Genomic DNA, 19,870 nt, shown 5'->3' with positions numbered 1-19,870 from the left:
GCTCTCTTCCTCTTAATGTCAGCAATTGTGTCTTTCAGATCACTGTCCACTTTCCTCCTCTGTTCTTCTTCTCTAGCTACAATATCTTCTTCTTCATAGTCCATGGAATCTTAATCTGAATCTGCATCTGGGAGGTCTTCATGAGTTACAAAGTCTTCATCAAATACTGAGTCATCATCTTCATCAGATGTGTCCTCATTTCCTGCATGCTCCTCCTCATCTGTATCAAACTGGAAATCTGCATAATTTACACTAACTTGAGTGTTAACCTGCTGCAATGCATTATTTTCCTCATCTGCATCTAGCATCTCTGGCTCAATTGGGTGATCTTGTGTCCCAAGCAGTAACTGGCATGGTGGAGGAACTGATTTTATTGGCATATAGTTCACACTTTCTTGTGTACCAACATAATCATGTGTTGTTTTATGCACAACACCTGACTCATTAACAGCAAATACAACTGGTGGGTCCACTGTTAAATCTTCAATTGTTTCATCTGGGTCCACTTCTTCATCTTCTGCACTTTTGTAAACTGGTGCTTGCTTTATATCTAATTTCCCCTCTTTAACATACAAACACAGTGTCTGACTGCTTTTAAAATGCTTTATCATCTCATCCACTTCAGTGTTGTTTCTGATGAAAGTAATCCCTTGCAGCCCTGTGCCATCCTTCCTCAAGTAGCAAATACTGTCATCATTTCCATATCCATTTTTGACCATCACATTAAGCAAACTGCCATAAGTGATGTCTCTCTCATACATCTTCACAAGGGCATATTTTTTGGCAGCATCTTTAGAAGGAAACTGAAAATATAATGACCATGGCTCCTCAGGCCTACAGAACACAAAACATATTAAAACATATTAATGACCATGACATTTGCAGTAACATTTTCAGGCCTACAGAACACAAATCAAATTTAGGACCATGACATTTTAAGTGCCACGATAAAAACTATGACATATTCACATATAAAACAAAGTAACAACAATAAGATCTATGCCACAAGAGCCAACAAATGCAGAATAAACTATGATACATTTAGTAATTCAGAAAAAAAACAAAGAAAAAACTTCATTTTCATCTAGGCATAGGAGCTTCCTCCCCGAACGAAGCAGTATTGCTACAAGTAACCCTAGGTATCCTAACTAAGCGAGTACTCTAACTAAGCAGTATTGCTAGAACCCTAACCCTAGGTTTTTTGCACTGAGATTTACCTGGGTGGAGATGGATGCCCGGGGGGTACTTCCTCCCCCAACGAATCAGCCGCCGCCGACGCCTTCTCTGCGTCCGCAGCAGCCTTCTCTGCCTCCTCCTCATACTGCGACGGCGGCGGCAGGACAACTTTTCCCCAATCTGCCGTCGAGTGCGAATCGCCATCGGGGTTGGGGCCCAGCTTGCCAACGGGGTCGCATTGCGGGCGGTGGCCACCGGAAGAACGACCACCGCCGCCGGAGCCGTCGAGACCTTCTCCGCCATCGCCGCTGCCAGAGCTGGTCGCCATGAGCAGAGCGGGAGGAACGCGCGGGAGGGAAACTGAATCGGGGATTGGAGGACGAAACGGCGGGGCGGCGCCTAATACACGTGCGCGGAAACGGCCGTCAACCCCCGTCTAACGTTGTCCGTCAGCCCGCGCCACGTCGACCCGACAGGTGGGCCTGACTTGTCGGATTCGCTGTTTCCGCGGCTAAAACGGCCCGTCAGTGCTCCGCGTTACCAATTAGTCCCAGAGTTGGTGGTTTTTTGTGACATGGCTCAAATGTGGTACTGACCTGTTACCCTAGTCCCAAGTGTGGTGGTTTTGGGTAAATAACTCACCTGTTGGTAAGTTGAATCGTCTACAACTTAGCAGCGATAATCTGCAATTGTCCGTTATTTTGGTGTACAAGGTATATGATTTGCCCTTCGTTGTCCTCTCCTCCCCCAGGAAACAGAGAAGCATATCTTGGACATGGTGAACTCGAACACCCTGATTGCAAAGATTGACAGACTGATGGGGATCGCGTCCTTCCGGACAGCCCAGGACAGCAACGGGGTGCTCAACTCGTGAGCGTCGAACCTGGAGAAGCTCCTGGACCTGGTGGAGAAGAGCTGCCACCAAACACACAAGGGAGACGATGATCCACAAGGCGGTGTTGAAGGCCTTTTTTTTTTTGGGGGTGCCGCGAGAGGTGTTGAAGTCCTGATTAAGGCGCAACCACATTTTGAATGGAATGGCCTCCTTTACTGCTCTGTGCGTGGCAGACTTTCTATGGGTGTAATTTCAAGATGTCGATGGGTAAAACCAAACTATTCTCTGGTCAAATATGACCTGTTTGCTTACGGAACTTGTGTGTGAATCGGTCCTATAATACTGTGACCACAGTATGATGGACACCATTCGCTGTCGGGGAATCGCTGTCTGCTACAACTGTATTTTTCCTGAATTCAAAAAGTTCCCCATGTGTTCTAAAAATGTTCATAGATTTAAATAATGGTCATCGAGTATTTAGATAATGCTAACACATATTAAAACAATCATTGTTGCGTATTTGAAGAATGTTCACCGTGCATTTAAAAAATATTCTATTATTTTTAGTGCAATTTTTAAAATACACACTAAACTTTATTAGAATACAGAATGGCCATTTTCAAAGAAATAATGAACATTTTAAAAGTACTCGTGGAACAATGTCTAGATACATGAAGAACATTTTTTTAATACATGATGAACAATTTAAAAAAAATAAGTTTTTTTCCTAACAACCTATGAATTGTTTTCCAGATACATAGAGAACATTTTTTAAAAACATGCCGAATATATTTTTTAAATACGTAGCTAACCTTTTTAAAGTACACAACAAATGTTATTTAATACATCGTAAAAAAAATTAAACACCCCTTCAACAAGTTTTCAAAATAAGATATGAGCCATTTTAAAATATTTTTTTCAAAAAACACTACGAACATATCTTTATACATGATGATACAAAAAGTAAGAACATGTAGAAAAGAAAAAGACAAACAAATAGGAAAAAATAAAAGAAAAAGAAAAGAATATAACAGAAATGCGGCAAAAATGGAAAAATGAAAAAAATGATAAAGGAAAAAAATAAAACCTAACCGGATAGAAACACAGAAAACTGGAGAAAAATTTGAACTATGAATACTAAAATAAACCCAAATCTGTACTCCTAAAGGGGAGTCCATACATCGTTTCGTTAGTACTCCCCCATCCGTCGTACGACCTCCTCCGCTCACTCATTTTTCTTTTGCTAACTAAAATCCCATGTCCTGATTTTCTGTTTCGCCTAAGGCCTCATACAATGCAAGGTGCTGAGAGAAATAAACCAGGCTTTCTTGAAGCACCGGTGCTTATTTGTACAGGTTAGACGCTTAATTAGACGTCTCTCCTATAGAAATAGGCACTGGTGCTTCAGAAAAACCCGGTTTATTTCTCTAAGCACGTCCAAGCACTTAGCATTGTACAAGGTCTAACATCCACAACCCGAAAACAAAAGGTCAAGGAACACCCACGCACGCAAGCCCCAAAAACCACAAGCGGAAGAGAGGAAGTATTTTTTTTGAATCGTCCGCCCGCGCTGCCGCATCCGCTGGGCCCCCCTCGCTACCTTGTTGTCCTCTTCCACCGTCGGAGCCGTCGGGATCCTCTGCAGGTAGGGTTTTGCTAGGCTTTCCAAGAGATCGATCGATGGATGGTGGGTGGCAAGTCGGTGGTGATGGGTCTAGAGACGCGGATGCCCTGCACAGCGCGGCGTCGGCGGCAGCGAAACCCCTGGGAAAGGATCCCCTTGTTTGTCCAAGACCCCGCTATCGTTCCCCCTACCCCTCTCCCAATTTGAGAGCCATCGTCGCTCATCTCATGGCGTCTCTTCCTCATCGCCGCCGTCCATGGGGAGAGTCCACCGTCAAAGGTCATCGTACACAGTCTTCACCGCTTCCTGCAGAACCGCCACTCCCGCCACCTCTAGGAAAGCATTGATGCCACAACTGCTGCTCCACAGGTAGCTTCCCTCCTCCATGGCGTAAATTGTACACATATGGATTATATCTAAGAACTTGTAATTGGTCTATCTACAGAGGCAGAGGACAGAGATACTTTTTATGATGTCATCTAGGCTGGTCCCATCATGGATGGCAGTGTACTCTTTAAATAGTAGTCTTGTAATCTTAGGCTGGACTCTTTTTTATTATTGATGTAAGACGATATTTAATTTTTGATTGTGTTGAACGTGTCGGCTATGTGCATCGTGTTATGCACAGGACGCGCATTTGCTCAATGCGAACGTATCACCTTGGTATATCGGTCGAATGAAAATGTGCTTTATCCCCCACAAAAAAAGTGCTTTATTGAAAGAAAGAAGTAATACATGATGACTCTTGAGGAATTTGCTTCTAGAATTACAGACATAGCTCCTAAGTGAATGATCCCGAATAACAATATCGAAGCGTGTCATGATCCTTGATGAACTTGAAGTGTATGTTATTCCGCAAATCTTGCCTTGACTCTTCAGCAATTTGCTTCTAGAACTTCATTCATAATTATTCTAAGTGAATGCTCTCGACTAGCAATATCATAGTGTGTGGCATGATCAATCTTGACGAACTTGAAGTGTATGTTATTCTGCCGCTGCTGCCTATGCAGCTCCTTGGCGAACGACAGCACGCTAACCAAATTGATGCACCCATCTCCGTCGCCATGCACGATCTCTGGGGCGACGTCAAAGTTACCTTCCCAATATATCGCCTGCTCCATCGTTTGTATGCCGGCCCCATTGAGGTATGTTGTTGGTACCATTGGCGCATCAACCCTCAGCATTGTCGGAAGCACCCGTTTCGTGAAGGGCACAACTTCGTCGGTGCTGAAACCGAGCGCCGAAAGAAATTGTGGGTAGTCATATGACGAGTAGTTCCTGTTTTTGGTGATCACGAGCGGCTTTTGACCAAAAACAGCGGGAGATGGCAGGGATAGAAGGGGACTCGCGAAGGTCCTCCACATCTGCCGCAATGCAAGTGGGTGAACGGTTGGAAAATCAATAACATCCTCCGGTCCGGATGCAAGGTTCGAGAGCACATGCGTGAAGCCCGTAGGAGGTGTGGGTGAGATGACAATCATATGCTTGATGAACTTTTGCCTCCATGGAAGGGAAGTCGAGTTTAGAAAATCGAGGATGACCCTGCCACCAAAGCTATGGCCAATGAGGATGACCGGCTTGTTCCCGTTCTTCTCACTGGCAAGCTGCACCAGATCCTTGACACGAGCATAGTAGTCAGAGTACACCTGAGATGGCTGGCCGGGCGGTGGTGGAGCATGACGTAGATCGTACGGAGCTCCAAAAAGAGTATCTTTGTCACGATATCCTACTACTTCCAGTTCTTCGCGGAGCCTCATCATACAAAACATGTTATGCCTGGACATGCATGGCAAACATAATGCAGTAAGTGCCAATAGACTGATCTAGAATAGGGTACGTGCAAGTCATGATATGTAAAGCTTGACCAAAATTATAGAGAAAAATATGAGATCTAATTGAATACCATGAGCTACATCGTGAAACATAGTTTTCCGTTACACTCCCTCCGTACCAAAATAAGTATTTCAACTTTAGTACCACTTTATTTATTAGGCACTTTTAGGGTTGATATTTTTCTATGTAACGCTGGCTAAACTTTGCAAAGTTTGTATATCTTTATTATTTAAAAGGATGTACGCACTAGAATAGGGAAACCGAGGGAGTAGTACTACAAACTTACACGTCATTCTTGGAGGTGAATCCGTATGCGGAGCCGAAGCCCGGCACTCGGGTCTCGACGCCGGGGAGGTTGCGGTAGTCGTCGAGGGCGGGGTCGAAGACGAGGGTCATCTGCTCCTCGAAGCAGCGACGGCGTGTAGGCGTCGGTGAGCCGCACCTCCAGGTTGGGGCAGCTGAAGCCAGGGAAGAGGATTATGGGGTGGTAGACTCGGAGCTGCTCGGTTGCGCCGCCGTGATCACTCGGCGGCGCTGAGAGGTAATGGCGGAGGGGAGGCGGCAGGAGCAGGAGCATCAGAGGTAGTAACCGAAGGAGCGCTGTGTTCATCGCCATGGGATGGGATGGGAGTACTCAGTGTTGGCCTTCTATATGGAGTATATGTAGATCTCCATGCCATCACAGAATTAACAGGGGCATGATGCACGTCCGCGTCAGAAACCAGTCCACGTGCTTCTCGTGGGTACTGTGCACGCACTGCTCACACTCCGGTGGTAGATGCCATGTGCGGCTGTGCTTGCTCCGCGGCAATGTAGCTAAGATATTTGTGCTGTGACTGAGTTTGCTTTTTTTTTTATGTTTTATTCTTTTTGCGAATGACTGGCAATTAAATCCGGGACATGTAATGATTGATAAAAGTCTTATTTTAGAGCAACTCCAATGGGGCGACCTATTTCGTCCGCCCGCGTCCGTTTGAGTCGGGGCGGACAAACGTGGCGGCCCAACGCGTCGACCCAAACTCAAATCGTGTCCGCCCGGCGTCCGCGCCGACTCATTTCCGGCCCAAAATTGCGCCTGGAATGCGTCGGCGCGGACGCGAAGCGGACGTGCCGCGCGTCTCCTCGCCGTGCGCCGCGTTCCCACCTGGCGGCCGTCCAACTACGACGGTCAACATTATTTATGACGACCGCCCACCTTGGGCCCACGCGTCAGCGACGGCGGTCGTCCTTTTTTAAGCCGGGCGTGCGGTGGGGCCGTCCTCATCCACTGCCACTCGCTCCCCGTCCCCATCTGGCCACCCCTGCCCCCACGCCGGCGACAACCCTAGCCACCGCCAGCATGGGCTTCTTCTCCGGCATCGGCAGCAGCCGCAAGGGCAAGGCCCCCGCCCGCCATTCCCCCTCCCTCCTCGTCCTCCCCGCGCCGCCGCGCGCTCCCCGGTAGAGGCAGTGCATCAATGTGCCGTTGCACCAGGCCGAGTGGCACTGGCACCACCGCGTGCCTCTGCCGTACCCCGATGATGTCTACTACGCAACCTTCTCCTTGTAGACGTTGTTGGGTCTCCAAGTGTAGAGGTTTGTAGGACACTAGCAAATTTCCCTCAAGTGGATGACCTAAGGTTTATCAATCCGTGGGAGGCGTAGGATGAAGATGGTCTCTCTCAAGCAACTCTGCAACCAAATAACAAAGAGTCTCTTGTGTCCCCAACACACCCAATACAATGATAAATTGTATAGGTGCACTAGTTCGGCGAAGAGATGGTGATACAAGTGCAATATGGATGGTAGATAAGAGTATTTGTAATCTGAAAATATAAAAACAGCAAGGTAACTAATAGCAAAAGTGAGCGTAAACGGTATTGCAATGCTTTGAAACAAGGCCTAGGGTTCATACTTTCACTAGTGCAAGTTCTCTCAACAATAACATAATTGGATCACATAACTATCCCTCAACATGCAACAAAGAGTCACTCCAAAGTCACTAATAGAGGAGAATAAACGAAGAGATTATTGTAGGGTACGAAACCACCTCAAAGTTATTCTTTCTGATCAATCTATTCAAGAGTCCGTAGTAAAATAACACGAAGCTATTCTTTCCGGTCGATCTATCATAGAGTTCGTACTATAATAATACCTTAAGACACAAATCAACCAAAACCATAATGTCACCTAGATACTCCAATGTCACCTCAAGTATCCGTGGGTATGATTATACGATATGCATCACACAATCTCAGATTCATCTATTCAACCAACACAAACAACTTCAAAGAGTGCCCCAAAGTTTCTACCGGAGAGTCAAGACGAAAACGCGTGCCAACCCCTATGCATAAGTTCACAAGGTCACTGAACCCGCAAGTTGATCACCAAAACATACATCAAGTAGATCACGTGAATATTCCAATGTCACCACAGATAAGCACATGCAAGACATACATCAAGTGTTCTCAAATCCTTAAAGACTCAATCCGATAAGATAACTTCAAAGGAAAAACTCAATCCATTACAAGAGAGTAGAGGGGGAGAAACATCATAAGATCCAACTATAATAGCAAAGCTCGCGATACATCAAGACCGTATCACCTCAAGAACACGAGAGAGAGAGATCAAACACATAGCTACTGGTACATACCCTCAGCCCTGAGGGTGAACTACTCCCTCCTCGTCATGGAGAGCGTCGGGATGATGAAGATGGCCACCCGTGAGGGATCCCCCCTCCGGCAGGGTGTCGGAACAGGGTCCCGATTGGTTTTTGGTGGCTACAGAGGCTTGGGGCGGCGGAACTCCTGATCTAGGTTATTTTCTGGAGGTTTCTGTATTTATAGGAATTTTTGACGTAGGTCTCACGTCAAGAAGGTGCCCGAGTCGTCCACGAGGTAGGCCCACGCGCCGGGGGGGGGGGGGCTGGGCGCGCCCCCCACCCTCGTGGACGGCCCGGGACTCTTCTGGCCCAACTCTTTTGCCCCGGGGTCTTCTTTTGGTCCATAAAAAATCGTCAAAAATTGGCACGTCAATTGGGCTCCGTTTGGCATTCCTTTTCTGTAAAACTCAAAAACAAGGAAAAAACAGAAACTGGCACTGAGCTTTAGGTTAATAGGTTAGTCCCAAAAATCATATAAAATAGCATATAAATGCATATAAAACATCCAAGATGGATAATATAATAGCATGGAACAATCAAAAATTATAGATACGTTGGAGACGTATCACCCGACGCGACGCTGCCACATGACTGGCATTTGGATCCGAAGAGGATCCCAGTGCCGGCGGCGCCGTGGACGGCGAGGGCCCATGCGGAGGAGGTGCGGCGCCGGCGGTCGTTGCTGAAGCCGGAGCAGCGCGCCGAACCGCACTACGTCGTCGACTCACCCAACTGGGCTCGATGGTTCGCCTTCGAGCACGAGGAGGCGAGGCGACGCGGCATCCGCGGCGTCGACCGCAGCCTGCCGCCGCCCCCGCTCGTCGTCCGCGATGAGGACCAGGAGGCCGAGGCCGCCTACCAGGCGGCCAATAAGGAGAGCGAGGAGGAGGAGCGGTGGAGGGAGGCGGATGAGGCGGCTTTCCAGGCTGCCATGGCGGAGGCCATGGCCCTCTTCGTGGCGGGCGACTGCGTTGTGCCGCCGGTGACCCCGCCGTCCCCGCCCAAAGCCGAGGCGGAGGAGCCGGCCTACCTCGAGCGCTACTCCTGGACCGGAGTAGTGCGCGAGTGGGTCAGCGCTCCGCCGATCTGGCTCGGGGCGACGAAGAAGCAGGAGGCGGCCTACCTCGACCACTGGTGCCGCGTTCAGCTGGCCGAGGAGCGCCGGGAGGGCGAGCGCCTGCAGATGCTCGAGCGCGAGGCCAAAGAGGAGGCACGCCAGGCGCAGGCAGCGGCAGCGCAGCCCGACATTGCCGCCCTCTGATACGTCCATTTTGCATCATGCTTTTATATCGATATTTATTGCATTATGGTCTGTTATTACACGATATGTCACAATATTTATGCCTATTCTCTCTTATTTTACAAGGTTTACATGAAGAGGGAGAATGCCGGCAGCTGGAATTCTAGGCTGGAAAAGGAGCAAATATTAGAGACCTATTCTGCACAGCTCCAAAAGTACTGAAACTTCACGGAGGCAGTTTTTGGAATTAATAAAAAATACTGGCGAAAGAATCAACCAAAGGGGGGCCACCCACCATCCACGAGGGTGGGGGGCACGCCCTACCCCCCTGGGCGCGCCCCTGCTTCGTGGCCCCCCTGGCAGGCCTCCGATGCCCATCTTCTGCTATATAAAGTCTTTTACCCTGAAAAAAAATCATAAGCAAGCTTTCGGGTCGAAACTCCGCCGCCACGAGGCGGAACCTTGGCAGAACCAATCTAGGGCTCCGGCGGAGCTTTCTGCCGGGGAAACATCCCTCCGAGAGGGGGAAATCATCGCCATCGTCATCACCAACGATCATCTCATTGGGAGGGGGTCAATCTCCATCAACATCTTCACCAGCACCATCTCCTTTAAAACCCTAGTTCATCTGTTGTATCCAATCTTTGTCCCAAAACCTCAGATTGGTACATGTGGGTTGCTAGTCGTAGTGTTGATTACTCCTTCTAGTTGATGCTAGTTGGTTTATTTGGTGGAAGATCATATGTTCAGATCCTTAATGCATATTAATATACCTCTGATTATGAACATGAATATGATTTGTGAGTAGTTACGTTTGTTCCTGAGGACATGGGAGAAGTCTTGCTATAAGTAGTCATGTGAATTTGGTATTCGTTCGATATTTTGATGAGATGTATGTTGTCTCTCCTCTAGTGGTGTTATGTGAACGTCGACTACATGACACTTCACCATTGTTTGGGCCTAGAGGAAGGCATTGGGAAGTAATAAGTAGATGATGGGTTGCTAGAGTGACAGAATCTTAAACCCTAGTTTATGCGTTGCTTCGTAAGGGGCTGATTAGGATCCATATGTTTCATGCTATGGTTAGGTTTACCTTAATACTTCTTTTGTAGTTGCGGATGCTTGCAATAGGGGTTAATCATAAGTGGGATGCTTGTCCAAGAAAGGGCAGCACCCAAGTACTGGTCTACCCACATACCAAATTATCAATGTAACGAACACGAATCATATGAGCGTGATGAAACCTAGCTTGACGATAATTCCCATGTGTCCTCGGGAGCGTTTTCCTTCATATAAGAGTTTGTCCAGGCTTTTACTTTGCTACAAAAAGGATTGGGCCATCTTGCTGCACCTTATTTACTTTCATTACTTGTTACTCGTTACAAATTACCTTATCACAAAATTATCTGTTACCGATAATTTCAGTTCTTGCAGAGAATACCTTACTGAAAACTGCTTGTCATTTCCTTCTGCTCCTCGTTGGGTTAGACACTCTTACTTATCAAAAGGACTACGATAGATCCCCTATACTTGTGGGTCATCAAGACTCTTTCCTGGCGCCGTTGCCGGGGAGTGAAGTGCCTTTGGTAGGTGAAATTTGGTAAGGAAAAATTTATATAGTATGCTGAAATTTACTGTCACTTGTTACTATGGAACATAATCCTTTGAGGGGCTTGTTCGGGGTATCTTCACCCCGACCAGTAGAGCAAAGAGTTTCTCCTCAACCTACTGAACCTACTGAAAATGTTTACTTTGAAATTCCTTCGGGTATGATAGAGAAACTGCTAGCTAATCCTTTTACAGGAGATGGAACATTGCATCCCGATTTGCACCTAATCTATGTGGATGAAGTTTGTGGATTATTTAAGCTTGCAGGTATGCCCGAGGATGTTATCAAGAAGAAGGTCTTCCCTTTATCTTTGAAGGGAAATGCATTGACATGGTTTAGGCTATGTGATGATATGAGATCATGGAACTACAACCGATTGAAACTGTAATTTCATCAGAAGTTTTATCCTATGCATCTTGTTCATCGTGATCGTAATTATATATATAATTTTTGGCCTCACGAAAGATAAAGCATCGCTCAAGCTTGCGGGAGGCTTAAGTCAATGTTATATTCATGCCCCAATCATGAGCTCTCAAGAGAAATTATTATTCAAAAATTTTATGCTCGGCTTTCTCTCAATAACCGCTCCATGCTCGATACCTCTTGTATTGGTTCCTTTATGATGAAGACTATTGAATTCAAATGGGATTTATTGGAAAGAATTAAATGCAACTCTGAAGATTGGGACCTCGATGAAGGTAAGGAGTCAGGTATAACACCTAAGTTTGATTGTGTTAAATCTTTTATGGATACCGATGTTTTCCGTGAATTTAGCACTAAATATGGACTTGACTCTGAGATAGTAACTTCTTTCTGTGAATCCTTTGCTACTCATGTTGATCTTCCTAAGGAGAAGTGGTTTAAATATAATCCTCCCATTGAAGTAAAAGTAGTTGCACCTATTAAAGTTGAAGAAAAGACTATCACTTATAATGTTGATCCTATTGTTCCTACTGCTTATATTGAGAAACCACCTTTCCCTGTTAGAATAAAGGATCATGCTAAAGCTTCAACTGTGGTTCGTAAGAGTAATACTAGAACACCTACACCTCCTGAGCAAATTAAAGTTGAACCTAGTATTGCTATGGTCAAAGATCTCTTAGCTGATAATATTGATGGGCATGTTATTTACTTCTGTGATGAAGCTGCTAGAATTGATCGACCTGATACTAAAAAAAACATAGACCTGTTGTAGGCATGCCTGTTATTTTTGTTAAAATAGGAGATCATTGTTATCATGACTTATGTGATATGGGTGCTAGTGCAAGTGCAATACCTCATTCCTTATACAAAGAAATTATGCATGATATTGCACCTGCTGAGATAGAGGAAATTGATGTTACAATTAAGCTTGCCAATAGAGACACTATTTCACTAGTTGGGATTTTTAGAGATGTTGAAGTATTGTGTGGGCAAGTGAAATATCCTGCTGATTTTCTTGTTCTTGGTTCCCCACAAGATAGCTTTTATCCCATCATATTTGGTAGACCCTTCTTGAATACTGTTAATGCTAGGATAGACTGCAAAAAGGATGTTGTTACTATTGGTTTGGGGGATATGTCTCATGAGTTTAATTTTGCTAAATTTCGTAGACAACCCCATGATAAAGAATTGCCTAGTAAAGATGAAATTATTGGTCTTGCTTCTATTGTCGTGCCTCCTAATGATCCTTTAGAACAATATTTGCTAGACCATGAAAATGATATGTTTATGAATGAAAGAAGGGAAATAGATGAAGTATTCATTAAACAGGGACCTATTTTGAAACACAACTTGCCTGTTGAAATCCTAGGGGATCCTCCTCCACCCAAGGGTGATCCCGTGTTTGAGCTTAAACCTTTACCTGATACTCTTAAATATGCTTATCTTGATGAGAAAAAGATATATCCTGTTATTATTAGTGCTAACCTTTCAGAGCATGAAGAAAAGATATTATTGAAAACTCTGAAGAAGCACCGTGCTGCTATTGGATATACACTTGATGATCTTAAGGGCATTAGTCCCACTTTATGCCAGCACAAAATAAAATTGGAGAAAGACACTAAACCAGTTGTTGATCACCAACGACGGTTAAATCCTAAGATGAAAGAAGTGGTAAGAAAAGAAATACTAAAGCTTCTAGAGGCAGGTATAATTTATCCCGCTGCTGATAGTCAGTGGGTAAGTCATGTCCATTGTGTCCCTAAGAAGGGAGGTATTATTGTTGTTCCTAATGATAAAGATGAATTGATCCCACAAAGAATTGTTACATGTTATAGAATGGTAATTGATTTCCGCAAATTAAATAAAGCTACTAAAAAGGATCATTACCCTTTACCTTTTATTGATCAAATGCTATAAAGATTATCCAAACATACACATTTTTGCTTTCTAGATGGTTATTCTGGTTTCTCTCAAATACCTGTGTCAAAAGAGGATCAAGAAAAGACCACTTTTACTTTCCCTTTCGGTACCTTTGCTTATAGACGTATGCCTTTTGGATTATGTAATGCACCTACTACCTTTCAAAGATGCATGATGGCTATATTATCTAATTTTTGTGAAAAGATTGTTGAGGTTTTCATGGATGATTTCTCCGTATACGGAACTTCTTTTGATGATTGCTTGAGCAACCTTAATCAAGTTTTGCAGAGATGTGAAGAAACTAATCTTGTCTTGAATTGGGAGAAGTGCCACTTTATGGTTAATGAAGGTATTATCTTGGGGCATAAAATTTCTGAAAGAGGTATTGAAGTTGACAAAGCTAAAGTTGATGCTATTGAAATACTTAAGAAAGCCTTGAGTTCTGTACCTATTGTTCAGCCACCTGATTGGAATTTACCCTTTGAAATTATGTGTGATGCTAGCGATTATGCTGTAGGTGCTGTTCTAGGACAAAGAGTTGATAAGAAATTAAATGTTATCCAATATGCTAGTAAAACTCTAGACAGTGCCCAGAGAAATTATGCTACTACTGAAAAAGAATTTTTAGCAGTTGTATTTTCCTGTGATAAGTTCAGACCTTATATTGTTGATTCTAAAGTAACTGTTCACACTGATCATGCTGCTATTAAATATCTTATGGAAAGAAAGATGCTAAACCTAGACTTATTAGATGGGTTCTCTTGCTACAAGAATTTGATTTGCATATTATTGATAGAAAGGGAGCTGAGAACCCCATAGCAGACAACTTATCTAGGTTAGAGAATGTTCTTGATGACCCACTACCTATTGATGATAGCTTCCCTGATGAACAATTAGCTGTCATAAATGCTTCTTGTACTGCTCCATGGTATGCTGATTATGCTAATTACATTGTTGCTAAATTCATACCACCTAGTTTCACATACCAACAAAAGAAAAAGTGTTTCTATGATTTAAGACATTATTTCTGGGATGACCCACACCTTTATAAAGAAGGAGTAGATGGTGTTATTAGATGTTGTGTACCTGAGCATGAACAGGAACAGATCCTACGCAAGTGTCACTCCGAGGCCTATGGAGGACACCATGCTGGAGATAGAACTGCGCATAAGGTATTGCAATCCGGTTTTTATTGGCCTACTCTCTTCAAAGATGCCCGTAAGTTTGTCTTGTCTTGTGATGAATGTCAAAGAATTAGTAATATCAGTAGACGTCAAGAAATGCCTATGAACTATTTACTTGTTATTGAACCATTTGATGTTTGGGGTTTTGATTATATGGGACCGTTTCCTTCCTCTAATGGGTATACACATATTTTAGTTGCTGTTCATTACGTTACTAAGTGGGTAGAAGCTATTCCAACTAGTAGTGCTGATCATAACACCTCTATTAAGATTCTTAAAGAAGTTATTTTTCCGAGGTTTGGAGTTCCTAGATATTTAATTACTGATGGTGGTTCACATTTTATTCATGGTGCTTTTCGTAAAATGCTGGCTAAGTATGATGTTAATCATAGAATTGCATCTCCATATCACCCACAGTCTAGTGGTCAAGTAGAATTGAGTAATAGAGAGATCAAATTAATTTTGCAAAATACTGTTAATAGATCTAGAAAGAATTGGTCCAAGAAACTTGATGATGCATTATGGGCATATAGAACTGCATATAAAAATCCTATGGGTATGTCTCCGTATAAAATGGTTTATGGAAAAGCATGTCACTTACCTCTCGAACTAGAACATAAGGCATATTGGGCCATTAAAGAGCTCAACTATGATTTCAAACTTACCGGTGAGAAGAGCTTATTTGACATAAGCTCACTTGATGAATGGAGAACCCAGGCCTATGAGAATGCCAAACTATTTAAAGAAAAAGTTAAAAGATGGCATGACAAAAGGATACAAAAGCATGAGTTTAACGTAGGTGACTATGTGTTGCTATTCAACTCTCGTTTAAGATTTTTTGCAGGAAAACTTCTCTCTAAATGGGAAGGTCCTTACGTTATCGAGGAGGTTTATCGTTCCGGTGCCATAAAAATCAACAACATCGAAGGCACAAATCCGAAGGTGGTGAACGGTCAAAGAATCAAACATTATATCTCAGGTAATCCCATAATTGTTGAAACCAATGTGATTGAAACTGTAACCCCGGAGGAGTACATAAGGGACACTTTCCAAAACGTTTCAGACTCCGAAAAGGAATAGGTATGTGCTACGGTAAGTAAACCGACTCCAAAACAGTGCCAATAGCAATTTTTCTTTGTTTGGGAATATTTAAGAAAATAGGAAAATAAGAAGTAGTCCGGGAAGGACACGAGGTGTCCACGAGGGTGGAGGGCGCGCCCTACCCCCTGGGCACGCCCCCCTGCCTCGTGGGCACCTCGTGTGCTCTCCGGACTCCGTTTTCTTGCACGGTAGTTCTTTTGGTCGGTAAAAATTCATTATATAATCTCCCGAAGGTTTTGACCACCGTATCACGCAAATATCCTCTGTCTTTGTTTCGAGCTGTTTTCTTCCAGAGTTGTCAAAGGCCAGACATCATGTCGCCCCCCTCCTTCAACAATGAGGGCAACGACGCTTGGCTAATGAAGATAAAGCTGAAGAGAGAAGAACCCGGGGAGATCAACAAGGATGATGGGATCAAGAAGGCCATGGAGGGCCAAGCTCCGGCAACCGAAGACGAAGACATCCTCCAACCTCATCACCATCTTCTTACCCCAACGAAGATTGAAGCCTTCAAGATGATTGAGTTAGCTCGCATACAGAATAAGTATCTCACTCGTGAAAATATTTTGTTGAAGGAGCATATCACCGCACTCAAGGGCATTATCTGCAAATTGGAGGATCTCCTACGCTCGATGTGTGATTATCCATCATCACCACCATCTTCTTCACCAGCAAAGGAGAACTGAGTATATGGTATGGGCACTCCCCTTGGCAACTGCCAAGCTTGGGGGAGGTGCCCCGGTATCGTATCACCATCACTCTTATCTTTACCATTTTTCTTAGTTCGATCCTTTTGGTAATATCTTGATCTAGTAGAATAAAAGTTTTAGTATGATCTAGTCTTGAGTTTTGCTTTATGATCCTTCTATGTAATCGAGTCCGTGAGCTATATATAATAAAGATTAGTGTTGAGTCAAGGGCTTGATTATCTTGCTATGATCTTGAGGAAAGAAAAATAAAGAATAAAAAGAAATAAAAGAGATCATATTGATCTTATGGAGAGTAATGACTTCACATATAAAGAGTATATAAAATGAATAAAAGTTGTTGAGAGTTGACAAACATAGTTTTGGTCATCGTTGCAATTAATAGGAAGTAATAAAGAATGAAGGAAATATGCCAAACGTCACAACGTAAATGGGTGATTATAAAGGTGCTCTACAGGTGTCTCCAAAGGTACTTGTTGGGTTGGCGTATTTCGATATTAGGATTTGTCACTCCGATTGTCGGAGAGGTATCTCTGGGCCCACTCGGTAATGCACATCACTATAAGCCTTGCAAGCATTGTGACTAATGAGTTAGTTGCTGGATGATGTATTACGGAACGAGTAAAGAGACTTGCCGGTAACGAGATTGAACTAGGTATCGAGATACCGACGATCGAATCTCGGGCAAGTAACATACCGATGACGAAGGGAACAACGTATGTTGTTATGCGGTCTGACCGATAAAGATCTTCGTAGAATATGTGGGAGCCAATATGGGCATCCAGGTCCCGCTATTGGTTATTGACCGGAGAGGTGTCTCGGTCATGTCTACATAGTTCTCGAACCCGAAGGGTCCGCACGCTTAACGTTACGATGACAGTTTTATTGAGTTTTGATGTACCGAAGGAGTTCGGAGTCCCGGATGAGATCGGGGATATGACGAGGAGTCTCGAAATGGTCGAGACGTAAAAATCGATATATTGGATGACTATATTCGGACTTCGAAAAGGTTCCGAGTGATTCGGGTATTTTTTGGAGTACCGGAGAGTTACGGGAATTCGTATTGGGCCTTAATGGGCCATACGGGAAAGGAGAGAAAGGCCTCAAAAGGTGGCCTCACCCCTCCCCATGGTCTGGTCTGAATTGGACTAGGGAAGGGGGGCGCACCCTTCCTTCTTTCTCCTTCCCCCTTCCCTTCTCCTACTCCCACAAGGAAAGGAGGAGTCCTACTCCCGGTGGGAGTAGGACTCCCCCTATGGCGCGCCTCTCCCCTTGGCCGGCTGCCTCCCCCTTGCTCCTTTATATACGGGGGCAGGGGGCACCCCAGAGACACAACAATTGATCCTTGAGATCTCTTAGCCGTGTGCGGTGCCCCCCTCCACCATATTACACCTCGATAATACCGTTGCGGAGCTTAGGCGAAGCCCTGCGTCGGTGGAACATCATCATCGTCACCACGCCGTCGTGCTGACGAAACTCTCCCTCAACACTCGGCTGGATCGGAGTTCGAGGGACGTCATCGAGCTGAACGTGTGTAGAACTCGGAGGTGTTGTACGTTCGGTACTTGATCGGTCGGATCGTGAAGACGTACGACTACATCAACCGCGTTGTGATAACGCTTCCGCTGTCGGTCTATGAGGGTACGTGGACAACACTCTCCCCTCTCGTTGCTATGCATCATCATGATCTTGCGTGTGCGTAGGAAATTTTTTGAAATTACTACGTTCCCCAACAGTGGCATCCGAGCCTGGTTTTATGCGTTGATGCTATGCACGAGTAGAACACAAGTGAGTTGTGGGCGATATAAGTCATACTGCTTACCAGCATGTCATACTTTGGTTCAGCGGTATTGTGAGATGAAGCGGCCCGGACCGACATTACGCGTACGCTTACGCGAGACTGGTTTCACCGTTGCGAGCACTCGTTGCTTAAAGGTGACCGGCGGGTGTCTGTCTCTCTCACTTTAGTTGAACCGAGTGTGGCTACACCCGGTCCTTGCGAAGGTTAAAACAACACCAACTTGACAAACTATCGTTGTGGTTTTGATGCGTAGGTAAGAACGGTTCTTGCTAAGCCCGTAGCAGCCACGTAAAACTTGCAACAACAAAGTAGAGGACGTCTAACTTGTTTTTGCAGGGCATGTTGTGATGTGATATGGTCAAGACATGATGTGATATAATTTGTTGTATGAGATTATCATGTTTTGTAACCGATTTATCGGCAACTGGCAGGAGCCATATGGTTGTCGCTTTATTGTATGAGATGCAATCACCATGTAATAGTTTTACTTTATCACTAAGCGGTAGCAATAGTCGTAAAGGCAATTAGTTGGCGAGACAACAACGATACTACGATGGAGATCAAGGTGTCGCGCCGGTGACGATGGTGATCATGACGGTGCTTCGGAGATGGAGATCACAAGCACGGTGCTTCGGAGATGGAGATCACAAGCACAAGATGATGATGGCCATATCATATCACTTATATTGATTGCATGTGATGTTAATACTTTATGCATCTTATCTTGCTTTGTTTGACGGTAGCATTATAAGATGATCTCTCACTAAAATTTCAAGATAAAAGTGTTCTCCCTGAGTATGCACCGTTGCGAAAGTTCTTCGTGCTGAGACACCACGTGTTAATTGGGTGTGATAGGCTCTACGTTCAAATACAACGGGAGCAAAACAGTTGCACGCGTGGAATACTCAGGTTAAACTTGACGAGCCTAGCATATATACAGATATGGCCTCGGAACACAGAGACCGAAAGGTCGAGCGTGAATCATATAGTAGATATGATCAACATAGTGATGTTCACCATTGAGACTACTCCATCTCACGTGTTAATCGGACATGGTTTAGTTGCTTTGGATCACGCAATCACTTAGATGATTAGAGGGATGTCTATCTAAGTGGGAGTTCTTAAGTAATATGATTAATTGAACTTAAATTTATCATGAACTTAGTCCTGATAGTATTTTGCAAATTATGTTATAGATCAATGGCTCACGTTGTTGCTTCCCTGTGTTTATTTTTGATATGTTCCTAGAGAAAAATTATGTTGAAAGATGTTAGTACCAAAGATGCGGATTGGATCCGTGATCTGAGGATTATCCTCATTGCCGCACAGAAAAATTATGTCCTTGATGCACCGCTAGGTGACAGACCTATTGCAGGAGCAGATGCAGACATTATGAACGTTTAGCTAGCTCAATATGATGACTACTTGATAGTTTAGTGCACCATTCTTAATGGCTTAGAATCGGGTCTTCAACGACGTTTTGAACGTCATGGAGCATATGAGATGTTCCAGGAGTTGAAGTTAATATTTCAAGCAAATGCCCGGATTGAGAGATATGAAGTCTCCAATAAGTTCTATAGCTGCAAGAAGGAAGAGAATAGTTCTGTCAGTGAGCATATACTCAGAATATCTGGGTATAATAATCACTTGATTCAACTGGGGGTTCAACTTCCGGATGATTGCGTCATTGACAGAATTCTTCAATCACTGCCACCAAGCTACAAGAGCTTCGTGATGAACTATAACATGCAAGGGATGGATAAGACAATTCCCGAG

At 44.3% G+C, this 19,870-nt stretch overlaps 1 protein-coding gene across 1 annotated transcript; it reads right to left on the bottom strand.

The window, feature by feature from the left end:
- Positions 1-4,364: 4,364 nt before the first annotated feature.
- LOC123126213 (lecithin-cholesterol acyltransferase-like 1) lies at positions 4,365-6,106 on the bottom strand. The gene is made up of 2 exons (XM_044546589.1): positions 5,755-6,106; positions 4,365-5,411 (listed from the first exon to the last, which is right to left on the bottom strand). Exons 1-2 carry the CDS (start codon positions 5,862-5,864, stop codon positions 4,511-4,513), a joined length of 1,011 nt encoding a protein of 336 aa, XP_044402524.1. The 5' UTR covers positions 5,865-6,106; the 3' UTR covers positions 4,365-4,510.
- Between the last annotated feature and the right edge of the window lie 13,764 nt (positions 6,107-19,870).

Source organism: Triticum aestivum, chromosome 5D (genome assembly GCF_018294505.1).
Source record: "Triticum aestivum cultivar Chinese Spring chromosome 5D, IWGSC CS RefSeq v2.1, whole genome shotgun sequence".
NCBI lineage: Eukaryota > Viridiplantae > Streptophyta > Magnoliopsida > Poales > Poaceae > Triticum > Triticum aestivum.
The sequence above is the reverse complement of the archived record's forward strand: the minus strand, read 5'-3'. Positions and strand labels throughout refer to the sequence as shown.

Excerpts from the sequence above, each read along its gene's own strand:
- LOC123126213 (XM_044546589.1), bottom strand. The coding sequence starts at position 5,864 with ATGACCCTCGTCTTCGACCCCGCCCTCGACGACTACCGCAACCTCCCC. Across the intron at positions 5,412-5,754 it reads TTCACCTCCAAGAATGACGT|GCATAACATGTTTTGTATGA; the intron begins GTAAGTTTGTAG and ends ATGCATGTCCAG.